The 22483-nt window shown below is 44.0% G+C and overlaps 1 protein-coding gene across 5 annotated transcripts in view; it reads right to left on the bottom strand.

Moving 5' to 3' along the window:
• Positions 1-13808: 13808 nt before the first annotated feature.
• NAP1L4 (nucleosome assembly protein 1 like 4) overlaps positions 13809-22483 on the bottom strand; it is a 28027-nt gene continuing 19352 nt past the window's right edge. The window contains exons 13-15 of one of the 5 annotated variants that reach the window (XR_009962965.1): positions 21818-21895; positions 20669-20706; positions 13809-15076 (exon numbers count right to left, since the gene is read on the bottom strand). Coding sequence is in view for 3 of the 5 variants with exons in the window: in XM_062609408.1 (XP_062465392.1) it covers positions 15038-15076; positions 21818-21874 (96 nt within the window). In the remaining 2 variants the exon portion in view is untranslated. Of the gene's footprint in view, positions 15077-20668; positions 20707-21817; positions 21896-21950; positions 22316-22483 lie in introns of those variants that run through there. The other 4 variants (XM_062609409.1, XR_009962966.1, XM_062609408.1 and 1 more) reach the window with 4 other exon arrangements.

A 22483-nucleotide genomic window follows, 5' to 3' on the forward strand; every position in this document is an offset into this window, starting at 1 on the left:
AAGAAAGCCCTATCTTGTGGCTGCCGTGGGACCCATGGTGACTCAGTACTTCCCTCTCAATAAGATTTCTGCTGAGAGCATGGGAAAACCAGCAGCTTGCCAAGTGCTACCCTGAATTATGTGGTTATTTACTGGTCCCTTTGAACACCATCAACATTTTTTCACGTCTAATGACCTCAGGACATGGCTTAGGCTACAGCTGATGATTTTTAAATGATTGGACATTCCCCCTCCAAAGTGCTCAATTTCCCAAACCAAGTCTGTTGGGATAAATATTTGGGATTTTTATTTTGCAGCAGCAATAATAAATGCCTGAGACCTCAGCCCGGACTGATGCTCATGCGCTCTTTGCATGTGAAGTCTCCGGTGATTACAACTCATGCCATTCAGCCTGACATCGCCTGCCTGTTACCGGCCAGCCTTTTATTACTGTGATGTGCTACAGCAATAACATTTACCAGAGATTATGGAGGGCCAGGCCTTGTAGTAACATGATGACACCACACATCAAAATGAAGGTCACCGCTCCAGATAACCTGCCCTTTTGAAATCTGTGCAGATCAGTGAAGTGGCTTTTAACCAACTTTTTCCTACTTTCATCTATGAGGGGGCAAACAGGACATACAAAGCAGGATATCCTGCATCACAATCAGGTGCATCACTGGATTGTGCTGCCTGGCGTCAGCATGGTACGTGTCCTGGTGTTCCGTCCTGGCTGTCCTGTAGGCAGATGATTGAGCTCTCTCCTTGGCACATCCTCCTGCTTTTTGCCTTGCTTTATTTTTGAATTCACAGTGTGTAACTTTACGAGTAAACACTGAAAGGCGTTGCAGGACCACCTAACCACAACATCAGCAAACTTGAGGGAGCTGGGGGAGAAGATGAGGTCATAGTGCTGTCCAGACTTGGAATGTTTCCTGTCTCTGGGTGGGCTGGACAGCTGTCACAAACAAAACCCTTCAGGGCATCATTCCCAGCAGTGGCCAGGGCCAGGCTGTGGGGAGGAGATGGAGGAGGAAGAACATCCTTTCCCTCCTGGACAGCTGGCATGCATGGCAGGACATGTGGCAGCATTGATGTCATGTTTCACATCACCATCCTTTGGCCACCAGATTTTCTTTCTGAAGCTGGAACGCTGCATCATACAGGTGTGGAGGGAAGAAGATTTTGGTGCCAGCTGTCCTCTCCCAAGGCCTTCCACCTCCTTGTCAGTGTTCCCACTGCTGTGACCTTTGTCTGCTACCATTACCCTGCTGCTCCCCACTATAAACCCACACCGCAGCCAGCAGGACCTGAGGATGCCACATTGCCTTGCAGGCAGTGCCTGGAAGGCTGGGTGGAAACGGGCGTCTGATAAGGTGGATTAAAAACTAGAACTAGCCTCCATGCATCAGCTTCAGGTACTCCAATGAAATCTCAAAACCATGAAAGAGAAAAAGAAAAACTTCTAGAACTATGGGATCAAAAGGAGAAGGGGAATCAGCAGTGTGTATTTTCCAGTTTTGATTTACTTTCCCACATCTAATTTGTCACTGACTTATTTCCCCACTCCAATCACCAAATAAAGGGGCATGAGTTCAATATGGAGTTGAACTCATCAAGGGAGTGAGTTCAACAGCCATGAGCTGTAGAATTTGGTGTGTATAAACTCTAGGTGCCACCCAATCTGTGCCTGTCCTTTGCCTTTTGAGTCATACAGCGGGGGATAGCGGCAGCCCACTTGCTCTGCAGTGCCTGAGTTAATGTTTGCTTATGGGACTAGCATGTAAGAGCCAAACTTTCTTTTTCTCCTGACGGTTACTCAGCCCGTCTCATGTTCAGTCACCCAGCCCCACCTCAGCAAACATTTGCAATAAGTAGCTCAGGGCATGTCCCAGCCCTGGGTCCTGGGGCCAAGCCCAGCTGTGCTGCCATAAGGCGGAATGGGCTGAGGGCTGGGGCTGGGGCAAGCAGCCAGTGCCAGTGATGCCGTTATTCTCTTCCTGACAGTCCCTGTGCTGTTTGGCTGAACCAGGAGGTGGGAAAGGGAAATCCTAGTCATAAGAAGCTGAGGATCTGTTTTTTTCTGCCCTGTTAAAGAAGCCACAGTTTGGTGGCGGGGAGAAATGGGTTTGCAGAAATCTCTGTGTGTTTTGTGAAGAGAGCAAAAGCCCACACTTTGGAGATGGGCATGAGCCTACTGGCCCAGTGGCCTGGTGGCCTAGGGGCAGCCAGTGCCACTGGACGCACCAGTGATGTCATCCTTTAAGAGTGGAAAAAAAGATGAAGTGAGAAAGTTTGTGATAAAGCAGGGAGGCAGTCAAGGGGAGGAAATGAGGGCACCTGGCACATAACCTCGGCCAGGCTCAGCTCCCCAGGGATAAGCCAAAAATAGACCTCCCTAGAACCAGGGCAGGCATAGCACAGGTTAAAATCCCTGTGCAATGAGCAGGGAGAGGAAGCAGCCATGAACATGCACATGGGATCGGGGGACAGAGATGTACTGCTTGGCGGAGGCTATTCCACAGCTCTACTGGGGGCAGCTTTGTCCCCCTTTCCTGGGGGTTTCTCTGGGAAACTGACACCCACACTTTCCCCTTCCACCAGCTCAGTGAGACTCCAGGCCAGTGCCTGGTACAGCTGTGGGAGGAGCTGAAAACACAGGAATGCTCCTAATGCTGTATAAGCCTCTAAGCTACTAGCTTAAAATACAGAAACCCCCTTATCATGACGTAATTGCTGAGTGCTCGTTGGGCCGAGTGTCATAAAAGAGTAGCTATGAACTGGTGTCCTTTTGAAGAGGGATCCCTTATGCGAGCAAAGACAGTTAACACTGACTGGCATTTACCGCCCTGGCATGGGTTTATCTGACCTTTTCTAGAAGTGTTGTAGCCAGAAGGGTTGGTACAGCAGGAATAAAACACTCTCAATTCCTTGCTTCCTCAATCTATATATTGACTATTGGATATTCAAAGTACTGAATCCTGCTGGCCAGACAGCCTTGGGAGCCAGGAAATAACCTCCAAATGGAGCAAAATGAGTTAAATGCCTTGGCAGGCGGCCGGGATGACTAAGTCATTCTTCCAGTCTTACTGGGGCAGGAGTCAAAGTCACAGGGCTGGACTCATTCCCCATAACTGGAAACCCTCAGCCAGAACTGCAAGATCTGGGATTACAGCAAAAGCTGTGGTGGGCTTCAAGCAGCCAGAAGGGCCATGGGCAGGGCAGCTTCAGAAGGCAGATGCACATCTGTGAGTGTGTGTGCTTTGTAAAAATGAAACCAATAAACAGAAATAGCAAATTACTCACTTGGCCAAAATAGAAGGAAATGAGGCTGGAGTTTCCAACACAGACACTGTCAGCCCAGTTTTTCTGCGAAGGTCTTCCTAAGGCCTCTTTGGGCTCACACAGCACCTCTCCATCCTTGACTTGTATTATAAGACCCTGAAATACAAAGCTACGTGAAAGCAAGAGAAATGCTTGATCTTGATGAGTCCATCTGCTTTCTTCTTTCTCCTCTTCTGGCTATGGGGGAGGGATGCTGTGGTCTCTGTTACTTGCCTGACCATTGCCAGGATCACTCATTCCTTTCCTTTCCCTTCCAGAAGGGGCTTATCTGTAGCCACTCCAGCAATGCCTGACAACAGCCAAGCACCCTGCAGAGAGCCCTTGCAGATCCTTCACCACCCACCACTTATTTAACTGCCATATTGGTGCCACTTGGCTCTCAGCACCACCAAACCCCACCATCATCATCGTCATCATCACCATAAACTGCTGGGAAATGGGCAAGGGAAGAAGAAAACTGGGGTTTTGCCCCCGGCACAACCCAGGCCAGTCCCCTGGGCAGACATCTCCCCGGCACTGGTATTTTGGCTCCCTCTGAGCACATTTCTTTGCCGCACTCTGAGCGTGCAGCTTGGCCTCTCCCTGTGGCTGATAAGAGAAGGAGCTTGACCTTTATCTTTGTTGACTCATGGCTGCTCCTGCTTCACTTGCTGTCAAGGGCCAGTTGCCTACTCCATGAGAAAGCTCATAAGTGTTGAGCTGGGGCAGGAGGAACACAACCACACCTGCATACAGAAATCCCCTTTAGCTGTAATCATTCAAACACTCACCACCCTGTGGTGCCTCACTTGCTGCCTCTGCCTGTTCCTCTCACAGCGTAAAGGAAAGGCTGTAGTGGTAGTGTCCCGGGACAGTTTGCTTTACCCTGTTCAGAACTGAATGGTGATTGCATTAGCATGATTATTAATTAAAAATAAAGATCCTCTATTATTTATAATAAAGGTCATTGCCAGGCAATGAAGGTGTTGGGTGGCCCAAGTCACTGCATCTTTCCCAATCCCCAAAAGGCATCTCTGGGTGTCCACACTGCCCCCAATTCAGGAAGGGGAACACCTGGACACGCCACCCAGCTGTGTGGCTCTGGGGACTTTGGGCATTTTCCAGCTGAGGGAAGGGAGATCTCCTGATTGGGAAGGGATGGACGGGGAGCACCCCTGGTGGGAGGATGCTCAGGAACACTCCCAAATGGGAGGTGTGGGGTGTTTTGTTGCCATAGAGGAGAAAGACCCTCCCAGTGATTCTGTGCCCACACTGTCACCACAGTGGGTAGCAGAGTGAGATACTATATTTCACCCAAGGTTTCTCATAGCCATGTGTTCTCCCAAAAGCCATTTATTTCTGTGCACACACAGGCTGTAGATGCTCAGAGACCAGCACTGTCACATGGGGTACCAAGGCAGGAGCCCAGGACTCCCTTGCTTACCCTTGGCTACACCAGCACACTGGTGGTGATGAGGATAAGGAAGGGGCTGCCCCGAGAGCAGATGCTCAGCACTGCTGACACACAGCACTCTGCTCCCCAGCCTGAAATGCAGGAGAGTGGTTTTATTTCCATTCTCCACAAGAAGTTGCTGCTAGTTATCTTGAATTGTAAATTATTTCACATCCAACAGCAATGAAAGAAAGGGAAAAAGGTCTGATCTTGTAAGAAAGCTGGCAACTGGGATGGGGACACTGTTGTCCCTGCAGGACTGCATTTCTCTAGGAGAAAACAGGTTGTGGGTCCCTGCAAAGGAGTTCCCTCTGCAAAGACAGGCTGTGATCAACAATTGCTTCAGGTGTCCAGGTTGATGAGCTTTTGTTGAGCATCTGGGACTCTGGGGGCAAAAGGGGTGGGAAGGCAGGGAGGAGACAAGTGTTTGTGTGGGGCTGTCAGGGAACCTGGATTGGGATCCCAGCCCCAACTTTCAAAGGGAGGAGGCTGCTGGCTTGGCACTGACTGATGGACACGTCCCAGCTCTTGCATGTAGCTTCCATGTGCGCATTTAAAAAAGCAGGTTTCACTTCCCTTTGGTGAAAGGCAGCCTTGTTCTTCCATGTGGCAGCCAGGGTGACTCAGCCTGCCCACACAGCAGCCTGCCCTCCACATCCAGCCCCAGGTATATTTGTCAAGCAGATGAATCAATCATTGCACAGAAAGACCTTGGACCTTGACTTCTTTCCCTTTTTTGTCCCCCCGCCCCCCCGAACTGCACTGCCTCAAGTGGCACCTGGCCAGGTGGCAGCCCTGTCTCCCTGCCTGCTCTGTGGGGCAGTGAAGCGTTGGCCACCCAGCCGGGCAGCTTAGGGGTCACATGGGTGCCTGCCCCTGAAAGCCAAGGTAAGCCCAGCAGTGCTGGCCAGGGATGGAGGAAACGCTGTGGGCACAGCGCAGCCACAAAGCCACTGGGTGCTTTTCTTAATAATTCTTTTATCTCTGTCAGGAGGAAGTCATAAAGTGATTACATTTCATTGAAACACGAGGAGGAAGAACATCCCAGCACAGAGGACCAAGCTAGGGCCAAATCTCTGGCCTCCTGGCTGCCAGAGAGAGCAATAAAACATAAAGGCACTGTGGGACTAAGCCAGCAGTTCATCCCCAATTATCACCATTTCCCAAGGGAGATTTCTACCACATGCCTCCGGTTTTCCCTCTCTGGTCACTCGTTAGGACAGACAGGCAATGTGGTGCCTACAGGAAAAGTGCACACGTGGTCTGGGTGCATTAGTCCCACCTTGGTTCTCACCATGAGGGTGTTTCTATCAGAGGACAGCTGCCCATTGCTTGGCATTAGTTAGAATAGAACAGAACTGAATAGGTTAAAATGACTTTTTGAGCTCCTAACTGTGGTTCCACTCTAGCTTCAAACACCTCTCCCGCCCCAGCAGCTCCTCCTCCTGCCAACAACCACCCAGTACTTTATCCAGGAGGCATTTCTGGCTGGTACTGTGTGGGACGGGCTTGGTTTGGCATCAGAGGTCTTTTGGGGGTTGGGTTTTTTTAAAGCTGTTCTCTGCCCCTTTGATGTGCTGGCTCCAACACCAAAAAATGCTGATTGTATCTTGCCTGGGGGTGCTGGAGCGGGATTTGAAATTGCCAACAGCATGGCCGGGAGGCAGACAGCTTCAATCTGTCACTCCGGAGCCCCCCACAAAGCCCTGCCAGCCCAGTGGGATGATGGGGGAGCCTCCCCCCAAACCCTACTACAAACCATGCACAAGGATCTCCTGTGGTGCCACAGTGTGTTACTCGAAGGGGGCTGGTCCCCCCCTCCCATGCATTGCCACCCCCTTTAATTAGAACTTGAAATCATGTAATTGCCTCTTCATTAAAGCCAATTAAAGCCCGGCTGACAAGGGAGGAGGCAGGACATTTTGCAATTTGCCACGGAGATGAGAAAGCACACACTGCAATTACAGTGTCTGTTTGCTTTGCCTTCATCCAATGTCTTCATCAGGGCTGGCTTTGAAATCAGACCCGGGTGAAACGGTGCTGGCGGGCTCCTCGAGCACAGCAAGCCCAGCGTATTGATGGGGCTGGGTGCTGGAGAGGCTGCTGCATGTCATGGTGGGAAACGGAGACCAGGCTGCCTCCTCTTCCTCCTTCTTCTGTCCTGCACCTGAAGGCAGGGCCAAGCGCAGAGGAGAGATGCTCAAGGATGGAGAACAAGACTGGGGGCAGCGCTCCCCATGCTGGCCAAAGAGGTCTCGCACCAGGGGCTAACTGGCCTGGAGCTGGGACAGCTACTGCAGCTCTGCCTCTTGGCCTCCCTCTCTCAGGGAAGCTTCAAAGCTGGTGGTTGCTCTTTGCCAGGGCTAGGAGCACCCACATGGGCAGTCCCACACTTGCTTGGCTCTGGGAACCACACTGACCTCACTCTGCAAGGTGGGGGTGCATGTTCAGAGTGAGTGACTTTTGTTGTCCCTAGCCATAAAAGTAATGAGAGGGCAGGGGTTCAGTCTGAAATGAACCAGGGCATTTGCAGCCTCTTCGGCCTCACTTTGGGAAACAGATTGAAATTCCTGGTTCCTAGAAGGCACAGGATGAAGCTGGGGATGGCAGGAGGGAGGGCTCTATCCCCTCTTCTCCTTGGCCAGGAGATCCCGACACAAACCAAGCCATTTCCATAACTGCAGGAACTTCCAGCCAAAGAAGCTCTACCAAGTCCTCAAGCACAGAGTTGAATACGCATGAAGTGTTCCTGCATGAGATGCTGGCTCAGTGATTTACCCTCTTGCTGCTCAGCTTTGAAACTCCTGAGCAAGCAGCCCTAACTAAGGCTTTGTTGCACACACCGCACTTGCCTATGTTTCGACCTGAGTTGTGCTTATTAACCTCTTTTTCTTATTATTTTTTTTTTAATAATAACAGTCCAGTGTTCTTTGTAGGTGATCTCTACCTTCAAAGATCTCCTTTTTGATCTTTTCATAGTCTAAGCAACAATTCATCCTATATAAATCTCAGATTGAAAGTACATTATTTGTTTTTCCCTGCTTTTTTGAAGCGGTAAGAGATGAAACAGCTCAGGGGAATATCAGCAGCAGTTATATCTTAATTGGTTTTTCTCTGCATCAAAACGCCTTGAACTATTCACTTGTGTGCAGCAGCTCTACATGACCTTTACAGCAAGTGTTGTAACTCCCCTAACAAGTTATATCCCATTGCCAACTTCAGGAGCTTGCTTTGGTAGTAGCTCCAATAATAATTTTGTGCCCAACCCTCCTTCTCTCGCTGTCTTTCTGTCCAGGTAAATTAAAGAGTTTGAAATGTGCCTTAAGTCAGGGGCATGAAGAGGAAGAAGGAAGATTAGATAATTGGGTGAAATAAAAAATAATATTCGAAAAGCAAAAAAAGTCCCAAACCCTTCCTAAGTGTGCCCTTACCACTGCTGGGGAGGTATTAATGCTAAAGCACTGGGACAAGTTCCTCCTTTACCTCTAAAAGGTGGCTGAACATGGACTCAAAAACTGCCAAAGTGAATTTGCTTTGTGAAAAGATCAGTTTAACAGCTCACAAGGAATATTTGCACGGTGCCAAGATTTCCATCAGTGATAGCCCAGTGTCCCCTCTTTTCCAGCATAGAATCATAGAATAATTAGGCTTGGAAAGGACCTTAAGATCATCAGGTTCCAACCCCCCTGCCATGGGCAGGGACACCTTACGCTAAATCATATCACCCAAGGCCTCGTCCAACCTGGTCTTGAACACTGCCAGGGATGGAGCATTCACAACCTCCCTGGACAACCCATTCCAGTGCCTCACCACCCTAACAGGAAAGAATTTCCTTCTTATATCCAATCTGAACTTTCCCTGTTTAAGTTTTAACCCGTTACCCCTTGTCCTAGCACTACAGTCCCTAATGAAGAATCCCTCTCCAGCATCCCTATAGGCTCCCTTCAGATACTGGAAAGCTGCTATGAGGTCTCCACGCAGCCTTCTCTTCTCCAGGCTGAACAGCCCCAACTTCCTCAGCCTGTCTTCATACGGGAGGTGCTCCAGTCCCCTGATCATCCTCGTGGCCCTTCTCTGGACTTGTTCCAACAGTTCCATGTCCTTTTTATATTGAGGACACCAGCACTGCACACAATACTCCAGGTGAGGTCTCACAAGAGCAGAGCAGAGGGGCAGGATCACCTCCTTCAACCTGCTGGTCACGCTCCTTTTGATGCAGCCCAGGATATGGTTGGCTTTCTGGGCTGCAGGCGCACACTGCCTGCTCATGTTCATTTCCTCATCAACCAACACCCCCAAGTCCTTCTCCGCAGGGCTGCTCTGAATCTCTTCTCTGCCAACCCTGTAGCTGCGCCTGGGATTGCTCTGACCCAGGTGTAGGACCTTGCACTTGGCATGGTTAAACTTCATAAGGTTGGCATCAGCCCACCTCACAAGCATGTCAAGGTCCCTCTGGATGGCATTTCTTCCCTCCAGCATATCAACCAAACCACACAGCTTGGTGTCATCGGCAAACTTGCTGAGGGCGCACTCAATCCCATTGTCCATGTCAGCGACAAAGATGTTAAACAAGACCACTCCCAACACCGATCCCCGAGGGACACCACTCGTTACTGGTCTCCAGCCAGATGTTGAGCCATTGACCACAACTCTTTGTGTGCGACCACCTAACCAGTTCTTTATCCACTGAGTGGTCCACCCATCAAATTGATGTCTCTCCAATTTAGAGACAAGGATGTCGTGTGGGACAGTGTCAAACACTTTACACAAGTCCAGGTAGATGACATCAACTGCTCTACCCCTGTCCGTCAGTTCTGTAGCCCCATCACAGAAGGCCACCAAATTGGTCAGGCAGGATTTCCCCTTCGTGAAGCCATGCTGGCTGTCACCAAGCACCTTGTTGATTTTCATGTGCCCTAGCATGCCTTCCAGGAGAATCTGCTCCAAGATTTTGCCAGGCACAGAGGTGAGATTGACTGGTCTGTAATTCCCCGGGTCATCCATTTTCCCCTTCTTGAAAATGGGGGTTATATTTCCCTTTTTCCAGTCGTTGGGAACTTCACCTGACTGCCATGATTTCTCAAATATGATGGCCAGTGGTTTCGCAACTTCATTCACCAGCTCCTTCAGGACCCACGAATGGATTTCATCAGGTCCCATGGACTTGTGTACGTTCAGTTTTTTAAGATGGTCTCGAACCAGTTCCTCTCCTACCGTGGGCGCAAGGTCTTCATTCTCACAGTCCCTGCATCTGCCTTTCAAGACTTGGGTGGTTTGGTCAGAGCCTTTGCCAGTGAAGACAGAGGCAAAGAAGTCATTCAGAACCTCAGCCTTCTCCAAATCCTGTGTAGCCAGTTCTCCCGAGAGCTTCCTGAGGGGGCCTACATTCTTCCTAGTCTGTTTTTTATTTGCTATGTACTTGTAGAATCCCTTCCTGTTATCTTTAATACCTCTAGCTAAGTTTAATTCTAACTGGGCCTTAGCTTTCCTAACCTAGTCCCTAGCTTCGCGGACAACATCCCATGCTATTTAGTTTCTGCCCGAAGTAGTAGAAAATTATTATATTCCCCCCTCAGGGTCATGTTGTGTAATTAGTACATTCCTTTCCTTACCACCATTTCCCTTCTCTTCAGCTCATTTCTTAAGCTAGGATGGGTCTGGTACTGGTTACGTTTACCTTGCAGATATGGGGGCAAGCACCGAGGCAGGGGCAAGGCAACAAGAGGTCACTGCATCACTCACAATGGCTCTTTTGGAAAGGGGAATTTGGTAGAAGGGGCTTTTGGCAGCACAGGACTGTTACTAGGAAGGTTTGTACAAGCCAGGGAGCTGCGCAGAGCTACACAGGCACCTGGAGCAGGTGCTTGCTGGGTTGTATTAACCTGGTTTGGCATTCCCACAAAGTGTCCGAATTCGCACAGTAAAAACTGGAGGCAAGGCAGCTTGTGCAAGAGGAGTGCACTGCTGGGTGGAGCGTGTGTTTTTGCTTGTGTAATGGTGAGGTGAACAAGCAGAGAGGGAAACCGGTGTGGAAACAAAGGCTGGCACTTCGCGAGCAGCTCAGCTTCATTAACAGCACACAGGCTTGGATTTTTGTTGTTTCCATTTTTTCTCTTTTTCTTGGACACTTGTCAAACTGGAGTGACTTACAGCTTTTACTGTTTGGGCTTCCTGGCCCGCAAGAGGCTGGAGGTATTTAGGACAGCAATATGAGCATATGGGAAAAAATATCTCTACCTGCCATTAGCGTGATGACTATAAACTGTTTGGGAAAGGGAGGATGAAGGTTCTTCCATGCACAGGCTACAGTGATAGATCTCTGCACAATGATTATAGTGAAAAACACAAGCAACAAAGGCAGAAAATGTGATGACTTCAGCTTCAGGGGAGGATTCCTGAGCAGATACTATATTGACACTAAATCAATGCCTCCCAGACTTTATTTGGGAAATAATAATGGTATTTATCTGTGGGAAGAGGCAGAGGATAAAGAAGCATAAATGCAGCACTTTATTTGTTTAATACATTGCCATTTACAGCAATGTATCAAGAGGAGATTTGCAGGAGCCTGAAGTAAACTTCACGTTTTTTCCAAAAGTCATACCTTGGTAGACAAAAAAAGTCATGGGACCAGGCAAAGTTTAGCAATAGCAAGGCTTTGGGGCACATAATACATGCTCTATCAGCAGGGGAAGCAAGTCCCCTACCTGCCTGCATAATCCACTACTTGTCCTTACAGGCTCAACTAGAAAGGATGTTTCTTCTGCTTTCTGGGTGAGCTGCGATTGCTTCCAAAAAGGCTCAAGCTAAGATGCTTCAGAAGTTGCAGATTTCAAGCCAAGTTCATAAGGTTATGTGCTGCCTCAGTGTAACGTCAGGCAACTGGGGCGTGTCTCACAGTTTTAAACTCACCTCCCGAATCACCAAGCTCGCAAGGAGCGAGCAATTTCCTCATGCCATAACCAGTCTGACCTCTTCTGAAGCGCTCCTCTCCAGCAGCGCAGGCTTCCTCCAGACTGCATTGTGCTGAGCTGGCTTCCTCCATGAGACCTCATTAGCTTGAGGAACTGCCATCAAGGCAGCATTTAACTGAGGATGAATTTATTACAGGTCTCCTTTATTTTAAAACAGGAAAAGCCTGTTTAATAAGGAGAGTGGAAACACGCAGAGACCATTTTTATTTTTCCAGCTACTACAAATCCTAACTAGATAGCAAACCCCAGATAACTGAAGATGCTGAAATTGGACTGAAAGCTCTCAGTTACCCCAAAGTTCCCAGGAAGATACCCTAATGCTGTGCGAAAGACCTCTGAGAAACTGTCCCTAATTTTCAGCTGAAAGCAGAAATTTGCTTTTCATTTCTGCACCAGATAGGGCAGCAGGACAGTACCTCCAAGGCTTTCTTCCTAGACAATCAAGGCGCTGAGAAGCTATTCATCACACTGCAGCCCAAGCAGGTGACACACCAAATTAATCTTGCTTGGAGCACCTCCAGCTGCTTCAGCTTTCAGACCCAGAAATGGAGGGGGTGTCGCCCCATCCCCCCCCCCCCCCAAATGAGATGCTACTGCCATAAAGACTGCACCAAGTCTTTCTTTTATCAGGTTGCTGGTAATCAGGTATGTGTGCAAGCAGACTTTTTCAGGATCACCTCACCATTTTTAAGACTTCCCACCTTCAGTTTGCACAGGGCCCTCAGTTTGTTGTAAGGCACAGTTTTCAGAGAACACAAATGTTGATTCTTTTTTAATTCTCTTTTCCAACAGTTAATGACTCTCGTCTCTTTTTGCACACCCACACTCCCTGTATTTAACATCTAGCTTTGGTTTGTCCAGCTGTGACATCCTGATAACCAACCCATCAGTTCTTCATAGTCTTTTATGCTAAAGGAACAAGCTGAGCTGTTCAAATACCTGTTACTTTTCCTGCAGACAAAGCCTATAAATACCTGAAAACAGAGAATTCTATGAAAGGCTCATCTTTACCATTATCAGGTAGATCTGTAATGGCAAGAGCATGGCTGGGTTTTGACAAGATCTGTTTCCCATTAGGCTGTGTCAACTGGTGTTAACTCTGCCCTAATGAACCCCAGCTCAGAGCTCCCATTGCTTCCGAAGACTAACATCTAGGCAGCTTCATTAGCCACCCATCTCATCTGTGCTCCCTGAATGTTGGCACATTTGCTCTCTGTGTTCTGGAATTTCCCGTTTTCTCAAAATTAAAGTTAAGCCTTTTGGGATTCATGCACATAAATTACTTCAGTGTGCTAGTTTACAGATGTTTATCTCCGAGTAGCAGCATTCCTCTTTAACCATGCAGTGGAAAGTATTCTTTAGGATGGAGGAACTATACTTCAATTTCTTTTGATCTAAAAACAAAAGGCTGGTCAGATACCTCTATTTGATGTGTCTGGCATCACTGGAATTGTTATTAACCAGATTGCAAGTGAGCAAACTCCACTAATTATCCCTCCCTTTGTCCGACATGCCTTTATGCTGTTCCCTGTGCCTGCCATAACACAGTACAGTCGAGTGACTGGTTATGGAAACTCACTTTTTAAGTCCAGAACCATTCCCACTCTCTTTTCCCTTCCCTCATTCCTGCCTTAACACTATGTCACCTGACCAGTAGCACTATGAATTTTCTGACTGCAAGATATTGATACAAGGGTATCTTAACATGTCATAAACCAGTTTACACCACCCAGCACCTCACTTCAGCCATGATCAAACTAGAGTTCACTTGGAATATTTAATTATGACACGACCTTCAAAAAATCCCAAATCCTATAAAACATTCCAGTCCATTTACTTACAGACGGAGCAAGTTTATCTGATTTACATCAAAGAACTCCGCAATGCAGTATTTACAAGGGCTCCTTTTCTTAGGCATTTGACAACCAACAGATGTAGGAGGATGTTCAGACAAAAGCTGTAAGAGGCCAAACAGCTGGCACAGCCCTTTGTCGAACACTGCAGTGTTCACTACCAAAGTCAAAGGGATGTTCATTTAACCTAGGAAGTATTATGGACCAGACAGGCACCAATAATCATATTTCACAACTTTAATAGAATATTCTATCTATTCTGTACAAATTGAAAACACTGTATTAAGTTACAAATGTGTAAAGTAAGGCTGGAGCACTCTACATGCCTGGTCACAGTGTTGATACAGGTGCTATTCAACTGCTGCCAGAGGTTGGCAACGGATGCTGAAACTAGAAACATGTACCTGAAGTGCCACACAACAACAAAAGGTAGTTCTGAAGACTTCAGAGCTTTAAAGAAAAACTGTGTAATGGAATAATTTCAGTGTTGCAAGTAAGACACCAAGATTTCAAATTTATTGAACTGAAATTTGATAAATTTCTGTGTTCATAGTGAAAGGTCCTTCCATGCTGGACACTAAGCAACAAGACTACCGGAAATTTTCTTTGGCTGCAACCCACTTCCATCAACAGAAAGAGTTTGGCCTTTGCGTTCTGATCTTCATCCAGAAGAGCTGTCATTTTGATGCAAGTTCATTTCTTCTGTCTAGACTACTACAATGAGACCAATTATTTGTTTTACAAGTAACCATATTGTATGCAAAAGATGAAGATTTCAAGTATATTAAAAACTATTAAAAAGCACTAATTCTGTCAAAGTACTTACAAACATGAATAAATAAATAGTAAGATGAACAACTAAGTCTCAAATATGACACCCCCTTCAATGAAGTAAAGTTACTTCAATTCAACTGGTTTTACTGAGATAATAAATATGACATTTAAAGCTGCTCAAGCACTAGTTCAATTTGTAGGTTGCAAGTAACACTAAAAAAGTGGGGAGGGAGCTAGCAAAAAAAAAGTCATATTGCTCTATCTGTTTCATCTATCAGACATGTAATCCATTTACTTTAACTTCTCAGTATGTTGCTATTCTGCAATTTTCAATGTTTGACAAGAAAATGGATAATCTGCACTTGGTAGTCTGGACTATTCCCCTATGCAAAGGGCAAAAGGCTCTAACGGCCTATTGACATACGTAGCTACAGTGTACCAACAGCTGTAGAGCGTGCTTTATTTAAACCTCCTATTTCCCAAATGCATTGAAGTTGCCACTGTACATGTTAAGCAATAAAGAAAAGTTAGTGAAAATCATGCATTTTAAAACAAATTAATTTTAAGCGTTGTTAATAAGATTGTGCTGCAGCAATGGAATATCCTGAACTGCAGGCCAGGTATCCAAATATTTGTTACGAGTTGTTCAACTATCGCTTCCAAGTGGCATTTCCTTATTACTGTTGTTTGCATTCAGCAGGTTGGCTGGAATCTTTCTGTATAAAGGGAAAAAGACAACAAGACAGTCAAAAATTAAGGTGGCATACAAGAAAACCCTTCAACAAATAAAATAATTGTCTACGCAGTTTTGAATTAGCTAGAGCTTTCATTAGCATGTATAAAAAAAGCTATATGTAAACTTGAGCTACACCATAGAGGTCTGAAGAGCAGTCACCATGTATACTGGATTTTCCCTTGCCCCCAACTGCTTGGGGCCCCGTAATATTTTTAATCTACATTTGCATTCTTTATGCTCCACCCAACAGGCCAAGGTTCAGACAAACAAGAAAGCAAATCACCTTCTACTCCCCCCAGCCAGAAGCTCAGTTTGACTTTCAGTTCCTATTGAACAGTAACAATAAAAGGCCATCTCCTCACCAACTCCAAAGAGAGAGTAAGGCAGGGAGGGCAACTGGTTATTCTGCAGCACATTTTTTTTTTTTTTTTTGGTAGAAGCCTTACCCTTTAAACTAAGGTGATAAAAATTTCTGCATCACCAGCAGGTAGCTATTCAACAATGTAACACTAGGCAAGAAGTCCACATGTTAATCTGAATATGTAAAAGTAGAAACCCCTTCATTAGGTAGTAAAACAACTTCCCCTCTGGCAAAGGAAGTGTATTTGGGAAAGAGAACAAGTGCTCCAACAGCTAAGAACTTAAGGTTTTACACTGCACTTCTTGCTTTTTTGGTTGTAAAACAGGATTCTTAGAAAGCAGGATAATTTATTCGGTGTATTTCTAGTTTGCTTCTCTTACCATTCTTAATATAGTTTATTATGAACAAACAGCAGTCACAGAAACCTGCTGAGTTCTAGTAAAGAAAAATACACATGTAAAAAAATGACACCTTGAATGTCACTCGCCACAAAATAAAGTGCTTCTTAGTAACTATCCTAAAAAGCTTCATGTGTTGTAAAAGAAGTAAACACCCAAGAGCTCATTACATGTAAAGTAGCCAAGAGCTAAGACAACTTAAGCTTTTTGCCTGCAGTGAGGAAGAACAGGTGCAACTGCAATTCCTTATCATAAGTTCTGCTGTTGATACTCTGCACTAAATGCAGACTATTTTTCTTTTCACCTTAAATGCTTTAAGCTTACAGTGGTCACTATTATCCCTACTGGAAGTCTGGATTAAAGCCGAACAGTTTCTTCTGCACAGATGTGCCAAAGGCCTTTCAGACTTTTCTTCCTTGTGGTTCTCCTCCCCTAGCACATCTGGCTAACTTCAACTTCGTGCGCTCTCATCTGCCTGGGGTTCCAAATACCACTGATGTGAATTCATTTTCTCTGATCCGAGACTTAATACGGCACAAATTCCCTCTTAATAAGAGGAATATGTTTACATAGAACACAATTACCATTCTCTCTCAAAAAAATTAGTGACAGCCACTGGTAGTATGTTGCATGCTATTCCTTTTCACTTAGACGCAGACAAAGAACAACATTTTTATCAAAAAGCTTTCCAAAAGTATCTGTTTTTCTTGTAACTGCTTTGTATCTGAACATGGCTGCAGAGTAGTACACAGCATCACTTCCTCTCCCCCATGCTTTCTGGGTAAGAGCCATAATCAAGTAACAAACCCATTATTTAGAAAGTACTTAAAAATCTTTCCATCTCCTTTCTTGCTTCCTATTCACCTGCTATGTTTATATCACACATTTACGTTGACCACTGCAACCATTCCAGACAAATTTTAACGATCAACTAAAACCATAGTTGTATTTTCTGATAAACTTCATTATCTTTTCTTTATACTTGCCTTTGTTTCTATAAACATTCACATCACATTACTGCATATAAATCTTTGTCCTGTAAAAACTGAGTCACTGAGATTACAAAGTTCCTTTTTAAGGACCTTTCAGTTTTTGCTCTCAGACAAAAAAGTAAGTCTGTTTAAGGGTTCCTTAGATATGAGTAAGTTCTTGGAGAACTCTGAGAGAAATACTGCTGGTTTATTTTTAGCTTAGAGTTGAGGGCATATCTATCTTGAGCACATGTATGAAAGCAGGCCATAAAGTAACAAGGCAGTATCTCAGATCCAGATTCCAACAAAATCAAATTTCTTCAAATTTCACAGCACAGCATGGCTCCTCTTGCTGACAAGCCAGCACAAGAACTCCATATTGCCTTCAGCTACCCACCAGACTCAAGCACAGATAGACAAGTACAATTTTTCCAGTTACTGCTGCTCATCAGGTACATGTATGCTGAAACTCATCTTTGGTCTCTACTGACCCCTCTAAGATCAGAGACCAGACCACAAACTGCAAGTGTGATTGAGATACCACATCTGTACTCCCTCAGGCAAGGCTATTAAGCTTGAGCATGCTCTTCCCAAAGTGCCCAGACTCCTGGTGACATTTGGTCAGCCAACCACTACCAGTCCATTCACTGACCTTAGATATACCCTGCACTATTCATCTTCCCTTTCTAGCAAGACTTTCATTCACACCGTTTTTCCCTAAATTAACTTCCCAAGATATCTTGGAAAGGTGGTAAAGTACATTGGCCAGGCAATAGAGACCAAACAGAAAGACTTTAACTGGTAAACGTAAGGAAGAATTGTATCTTATTTTAAAGTAAATTTAGACGCAAACACACACTGAAGCTCACTATGAGCAACACAGACAAGTAAGAATTCTTGTTGTAAAAGGGATTCTCTGTAGTATTCAGGACCAATGACTTAAGTTCATAGGAAAAGAGGTAGGATTTATTTATTTATTTATTTATTACATCTTTAAAGTTATTTCACAGTATTTACTTATTCTGTGCAAGGAGCTTAAACACTCTAAGCCTTTGATTCCACTGTCCCAGTGGAGATATATAAGCTAAATATTTTAGCTTTTCTTCTTTTGCTAACAAGCATCAATATACAGCTTTTTTTTGCCACCTACTTTTACTTACTGCGTTACTTGCTCAGAATTAAACCCAACCCACTTTTCCTACAACAGACACGAACATTTTTCTTCTGGCATTTGATTACCCAGGAGAACAACATAAGAAGCTAAAGCTAATTAGCTTACATACAGACCACTTGCTCAGACATCAGCTACACTTAATCACATGCTCATGGACAGAGGACATACATCCAATTTAAAGAGGAAATTCCACCACCTAAAAGTTTTGAGGATCATAGGGCTAGAATGGATAATTACAGCAAGTCTGTAGTAATACTGCTTTCATGACTTTCATGCACACTGCCGACACTGTCTACTCATCCAACTGATGCGGTATCCTAGAGGATGGGGACATAAGACCAAAGTATCCATGCCATTCACCTTAGCAATTTAATCCTTTCAAACCAGATTTTTTTTTCACATAAAGTTACTGCTGAAAGAGACATTGAGCTTCTATTAATCTCCAAGGTTTAAACAGACGAGGCAAGACACATTCCTAGGTGATTCAAAGAACAATTGAGCCTTTACCTACTTATTTGGGAAGCTTCCCATCTGCTAAAGAAGCCTGCAGGCAAAGGCAACCCATCAAGATCTCATCTAATTCCCATAGAGAGTTGGCTGCCAACAGTGGGATCAATGCAGGCAGAAGGCACTAAAGCTGACATCCTTTTCAGCAAATACAGAAAGCCCTTCCATAATTCAAATGTCCTGCCATGAGCTGGTCAAGTTAGGGGTCCTAAAGCTAAAACTTACTTTTGTTCATTTTCTAATCCACGTTATTGAATGAGAAAAAGCAAGGATATCAAATATATACTCAGGTAGTAAACCCAGTCTGAACTGCCTCCTCCACAACTAGGAAGAATGTTTCAAAGGTTCTGACTAGGAATTTGCTGCTAACAGGCCCTTCTACCACTGTTACTTAGAAGATAGGCCAAGCATCTCGAAGCACACACAGTCTCTCCCTACAGCAGCTTTTTAGTTCATAATTCTAAACAGCATTCTACATTACGTCAGCTGCTTCTCAACTCAAGCAGAGCATCAGCAAGGTGAAACAGAAGCAGCTAAAGAAACAGGGTATGCAAACACACAGAAAAATATACTAAATGAAGTACATTTATCTAGTTTTGTAGCATCTTCTGAAGCTACTTAAACTTACTGCTTAGTTTTCCAAAGCCACAACTTACATGAAGCGTAAGATCTGGTACTAACTGAAATAAGTCAAATGTATTGAAAACTGACAGGAGTGAAAGGAAGGAAGGAAGAAAAGTTAAAGCAAACAGTGTCGACATGTACATAGGAAATGTAGTGCAACTATGAAAGAGGGGGTAATACGGAAATGACCGAAGAGGAGAAAGAGGGTTTGAAAGGAAACAGACCAAACAACAATTACTTTTTGTGCACATGAAATCTATTCTAGATATAAAAAAGATGAGGGTGGGAGGTGGGGTAGGAGAGAGGGGAAAGAGTGAAAGGCAAAGAGGGGCAAGGGACAGGGAGAAACAGGACCAGAAAATAGGATGAACAGAAGAAATGGAAAACAGGATTAGCGCTATAAGCCTTAGAAGACAAAAACCAGAATTCCAAGTTGACTTTAAAAAAGAACAAAAAAACAAAAAAACAACCAAAAAACCACCCAACTGTCAACCACTGGCTTCAGTTTAATTGTAAGAAGGAAAGACAGCTGTGTAACAGTTTGGAGCTGGATGACATCTAAGCTGTTGCGACAAACAGATGTTCTGCTACTGTTGTGAATAAAGAGTACAAGTACATTGAAGCAGGGTGTCTGGCTTCTCAAAATGTATCAGATCAGAAACAAAACAACAAAAAAAGAATCCACTACAAAACACAAAACCACTGCTCAAGTTTAACAAAGAGAGAAGGACACCATCTATGCATAGAGGGAATGAGTTGGAAAGACTACAGCTTCTCCTAAGTAACCAAAGTGGGGAAAAAAAAAAAAAGAAAAAGATAGAAACAAGCATAAAATGGGGGGGGGGGGGCAGAATACAGAGCCTGTTGCAGGCATTGTTCTCTATGAGACATGGAATTAAAGGTGAAAGATGACAGTATACAATAGAAAGAACTTTCATTTTCTTCTTTTAAATAAAAAGACAGATGAGCAATAAGAAGATCAATACCTGTCCAGAATCGTAAGTGTTCAGGAAAAGGCCTGTAAGAGTGACCGACTGGCTTTGTCAGGCCACATATATAAGAGTTATGTTAGAAAAGACACACTAAGCAAACTGATGACTTACAAGAGTTCAAGAAGAGCAAAACACACGTTTAAAAAATAACTATACCAGAAACAGTAAAAAGATGCAACATCAAATCAGAAACAATGAAAAAATAAAGTCTGACAAGTTCCAGTATCTTCTATTGTGTGTATATAAAACACAGTTTGACTCCTACAAAGGCAAAGTAGAAGTTGTGCCAGGAAGGCAGAGAGGTCATTCTGAAAAATGTAATTTAATTATATGACTTACAGGCATTCATTTCTATACACATTTATTTCTAGCTTTTACTAATAAAATCTAAAGTCTGAAGTCACCATACCCCCTTTTCTTTTTCCCCATACAAGGAAAAAACAAACAAAACCAAACCCAAACCAGAAGACCCTAGAAAACAAACCACATTGCATGGCTAAAAATGGGACTCTTGGAAGTTAGTTATGAATGGAATTCCACCTTACCTATAAATGTATGAATGATAAACAGACTTAAATTACACCTAAATGGGAAAAAATTGAAAGGAACTGTCAGCATAAATGAAAAGTGAAATGTACAGAATAATACAGGAGGCAACAACCATAACCTTCCAAGATACCTTAAGCTTTTTTTCTACAGAAAACCAAATCCCTTAAAAGGATATTTGATACTTAGCACAAACATACTCTGACTTAGAACTAATATTCTGTTTCTCAACTGTCCCAATACTGCATTTTGATCCTGCAGAGCAGACTGAGAATACTCATTTCTGCTACTCTAATCCCATTTAGCCAATCTTTCCACAAGAAAGGCTTTCTTTAGTATACAGAAAGCCAAGCTCAACTCTTGGTGACAAAAGCACTGACTAGTGACATGATGAGGTATATAAAATTATGTCAGAAGAGTGAGATGGTAAGCTGCTAAGACTTTCACCCAAAGATCAAGCAGTTTTGCATGCCCTTCACTTCCTCATCTGTGCCTTTTATAAAAAATTAAAAGCTGGTGTTTTAAGAACTAAATGAATGCAAGTGCGTCATCACTGTCCCAGCTTCACTGAATGTCAAGCATTAACTTTACCATGACTGAAGGACTGAAAAACACTTATCAGAAGGAACAGTAACCCTTAAGTCTGAATCCTAAACCAGGTCTCAAAATTAAAAATTCAAAGTTGGGGACTAACTTTTTTTTGGTTTCTAGTGATTACAGACATGTGGAGTCTAAATTGCAGCTATCATGACAACCAAAAAGAACAATTTAAGAAAAATAAACAAGCTAGTTGAGATTTATCAGGTATAACTCTAAGTTGAAGTCCAGCTACAAAATACTTGAATATGACCTTTCTAAATAAAAAGTATGTACTACACAGAGATACCATTAGGAGGTAAAGGCACATAGTTTGGAAATTTTTCTTGGTGCATGTTGGAAGATGAAACCCTCATTTTCTCAGTTCAGGGAAACACTTAACTTTTCATTTAAGAGCAATTTTGAGGCTGAAGAAGATTAAAACATTGCAGTCAGAAAATAGGGTGGGTTTTGGTTTAATTTATCAATCTTTTCACAAACTATTACAACCTTAGTTACACTGCTTACAATTAAAGTCTGCATTATGACTTAAGTACACAGAAAAATTTTACCTTAGGATCACTCTCTGCATCCTCCTCCTCTTCTCCCTCCTCTTCCCCCTCCAACTCCTATGACAAAATAGAGATAAACTAACAGAAATTAAAACAGGTTAAAAGTGCAACTTTTTGTAATGGAGAAAAAAAAATAGTAAATGATAGTACCACAATATTCCATAGTGTTTTGGATGTCAACATTAAAACTACTTGGGTTGACTTAAAAGAATTTTGCATCTTTAAAATCTTAAAGCAAAATATTTAAAAGAAGTTTTAAAACACAGATTTAAGAGATTCACCATGGCTTAAGTCAACCTTCCTACTGCAGTTTCCAAGCAACTTTTTAACTTTTACCTGACATTATTTGGAATTTTACAGTTCTGGCAGTAAGTATATATGTCTAATTTTGTTCTTTGGTTTTTTTTTTACCTCCTTCTAAAGGGCCTGTTTATTTGGATTACTACAGCCAAGCTACATACTTCTGCACAGGATTTTTGCACTCTGTTGTACATACACCTAAATACAGCAGGCAGATTAAGAACACACTTCTATCAAGGCCCAGTAAGAAAGTGTTTAGTCACTCAAGAGCCCAAGCCCAGCAGTCTGTATCACAACTTGCAAAGAGATAAAAGAGACTGCATACTGAAGGCTGTCAGCTTACATTAGACCCCCAGCTCGGTAACT

The sequence above is a fragment of the Pezoporus occidentalis genome, unplaced genomic scaffold, assembly GCF_034315485.1.
Source record: "Pezoporus occidentalis ecotype Australia unplaced genomic scaffold, CSIRO_AGI_Poc_V1 ctg137, whole genome shotgun sequence".
In the NCBI taxonomy this organism is placed as follows: Eukaryota; Metazoa; Chordata; class Aves; order Psittaciformes; family Psittacidae; genus Pezoporus; species Pezoporus occidentalis.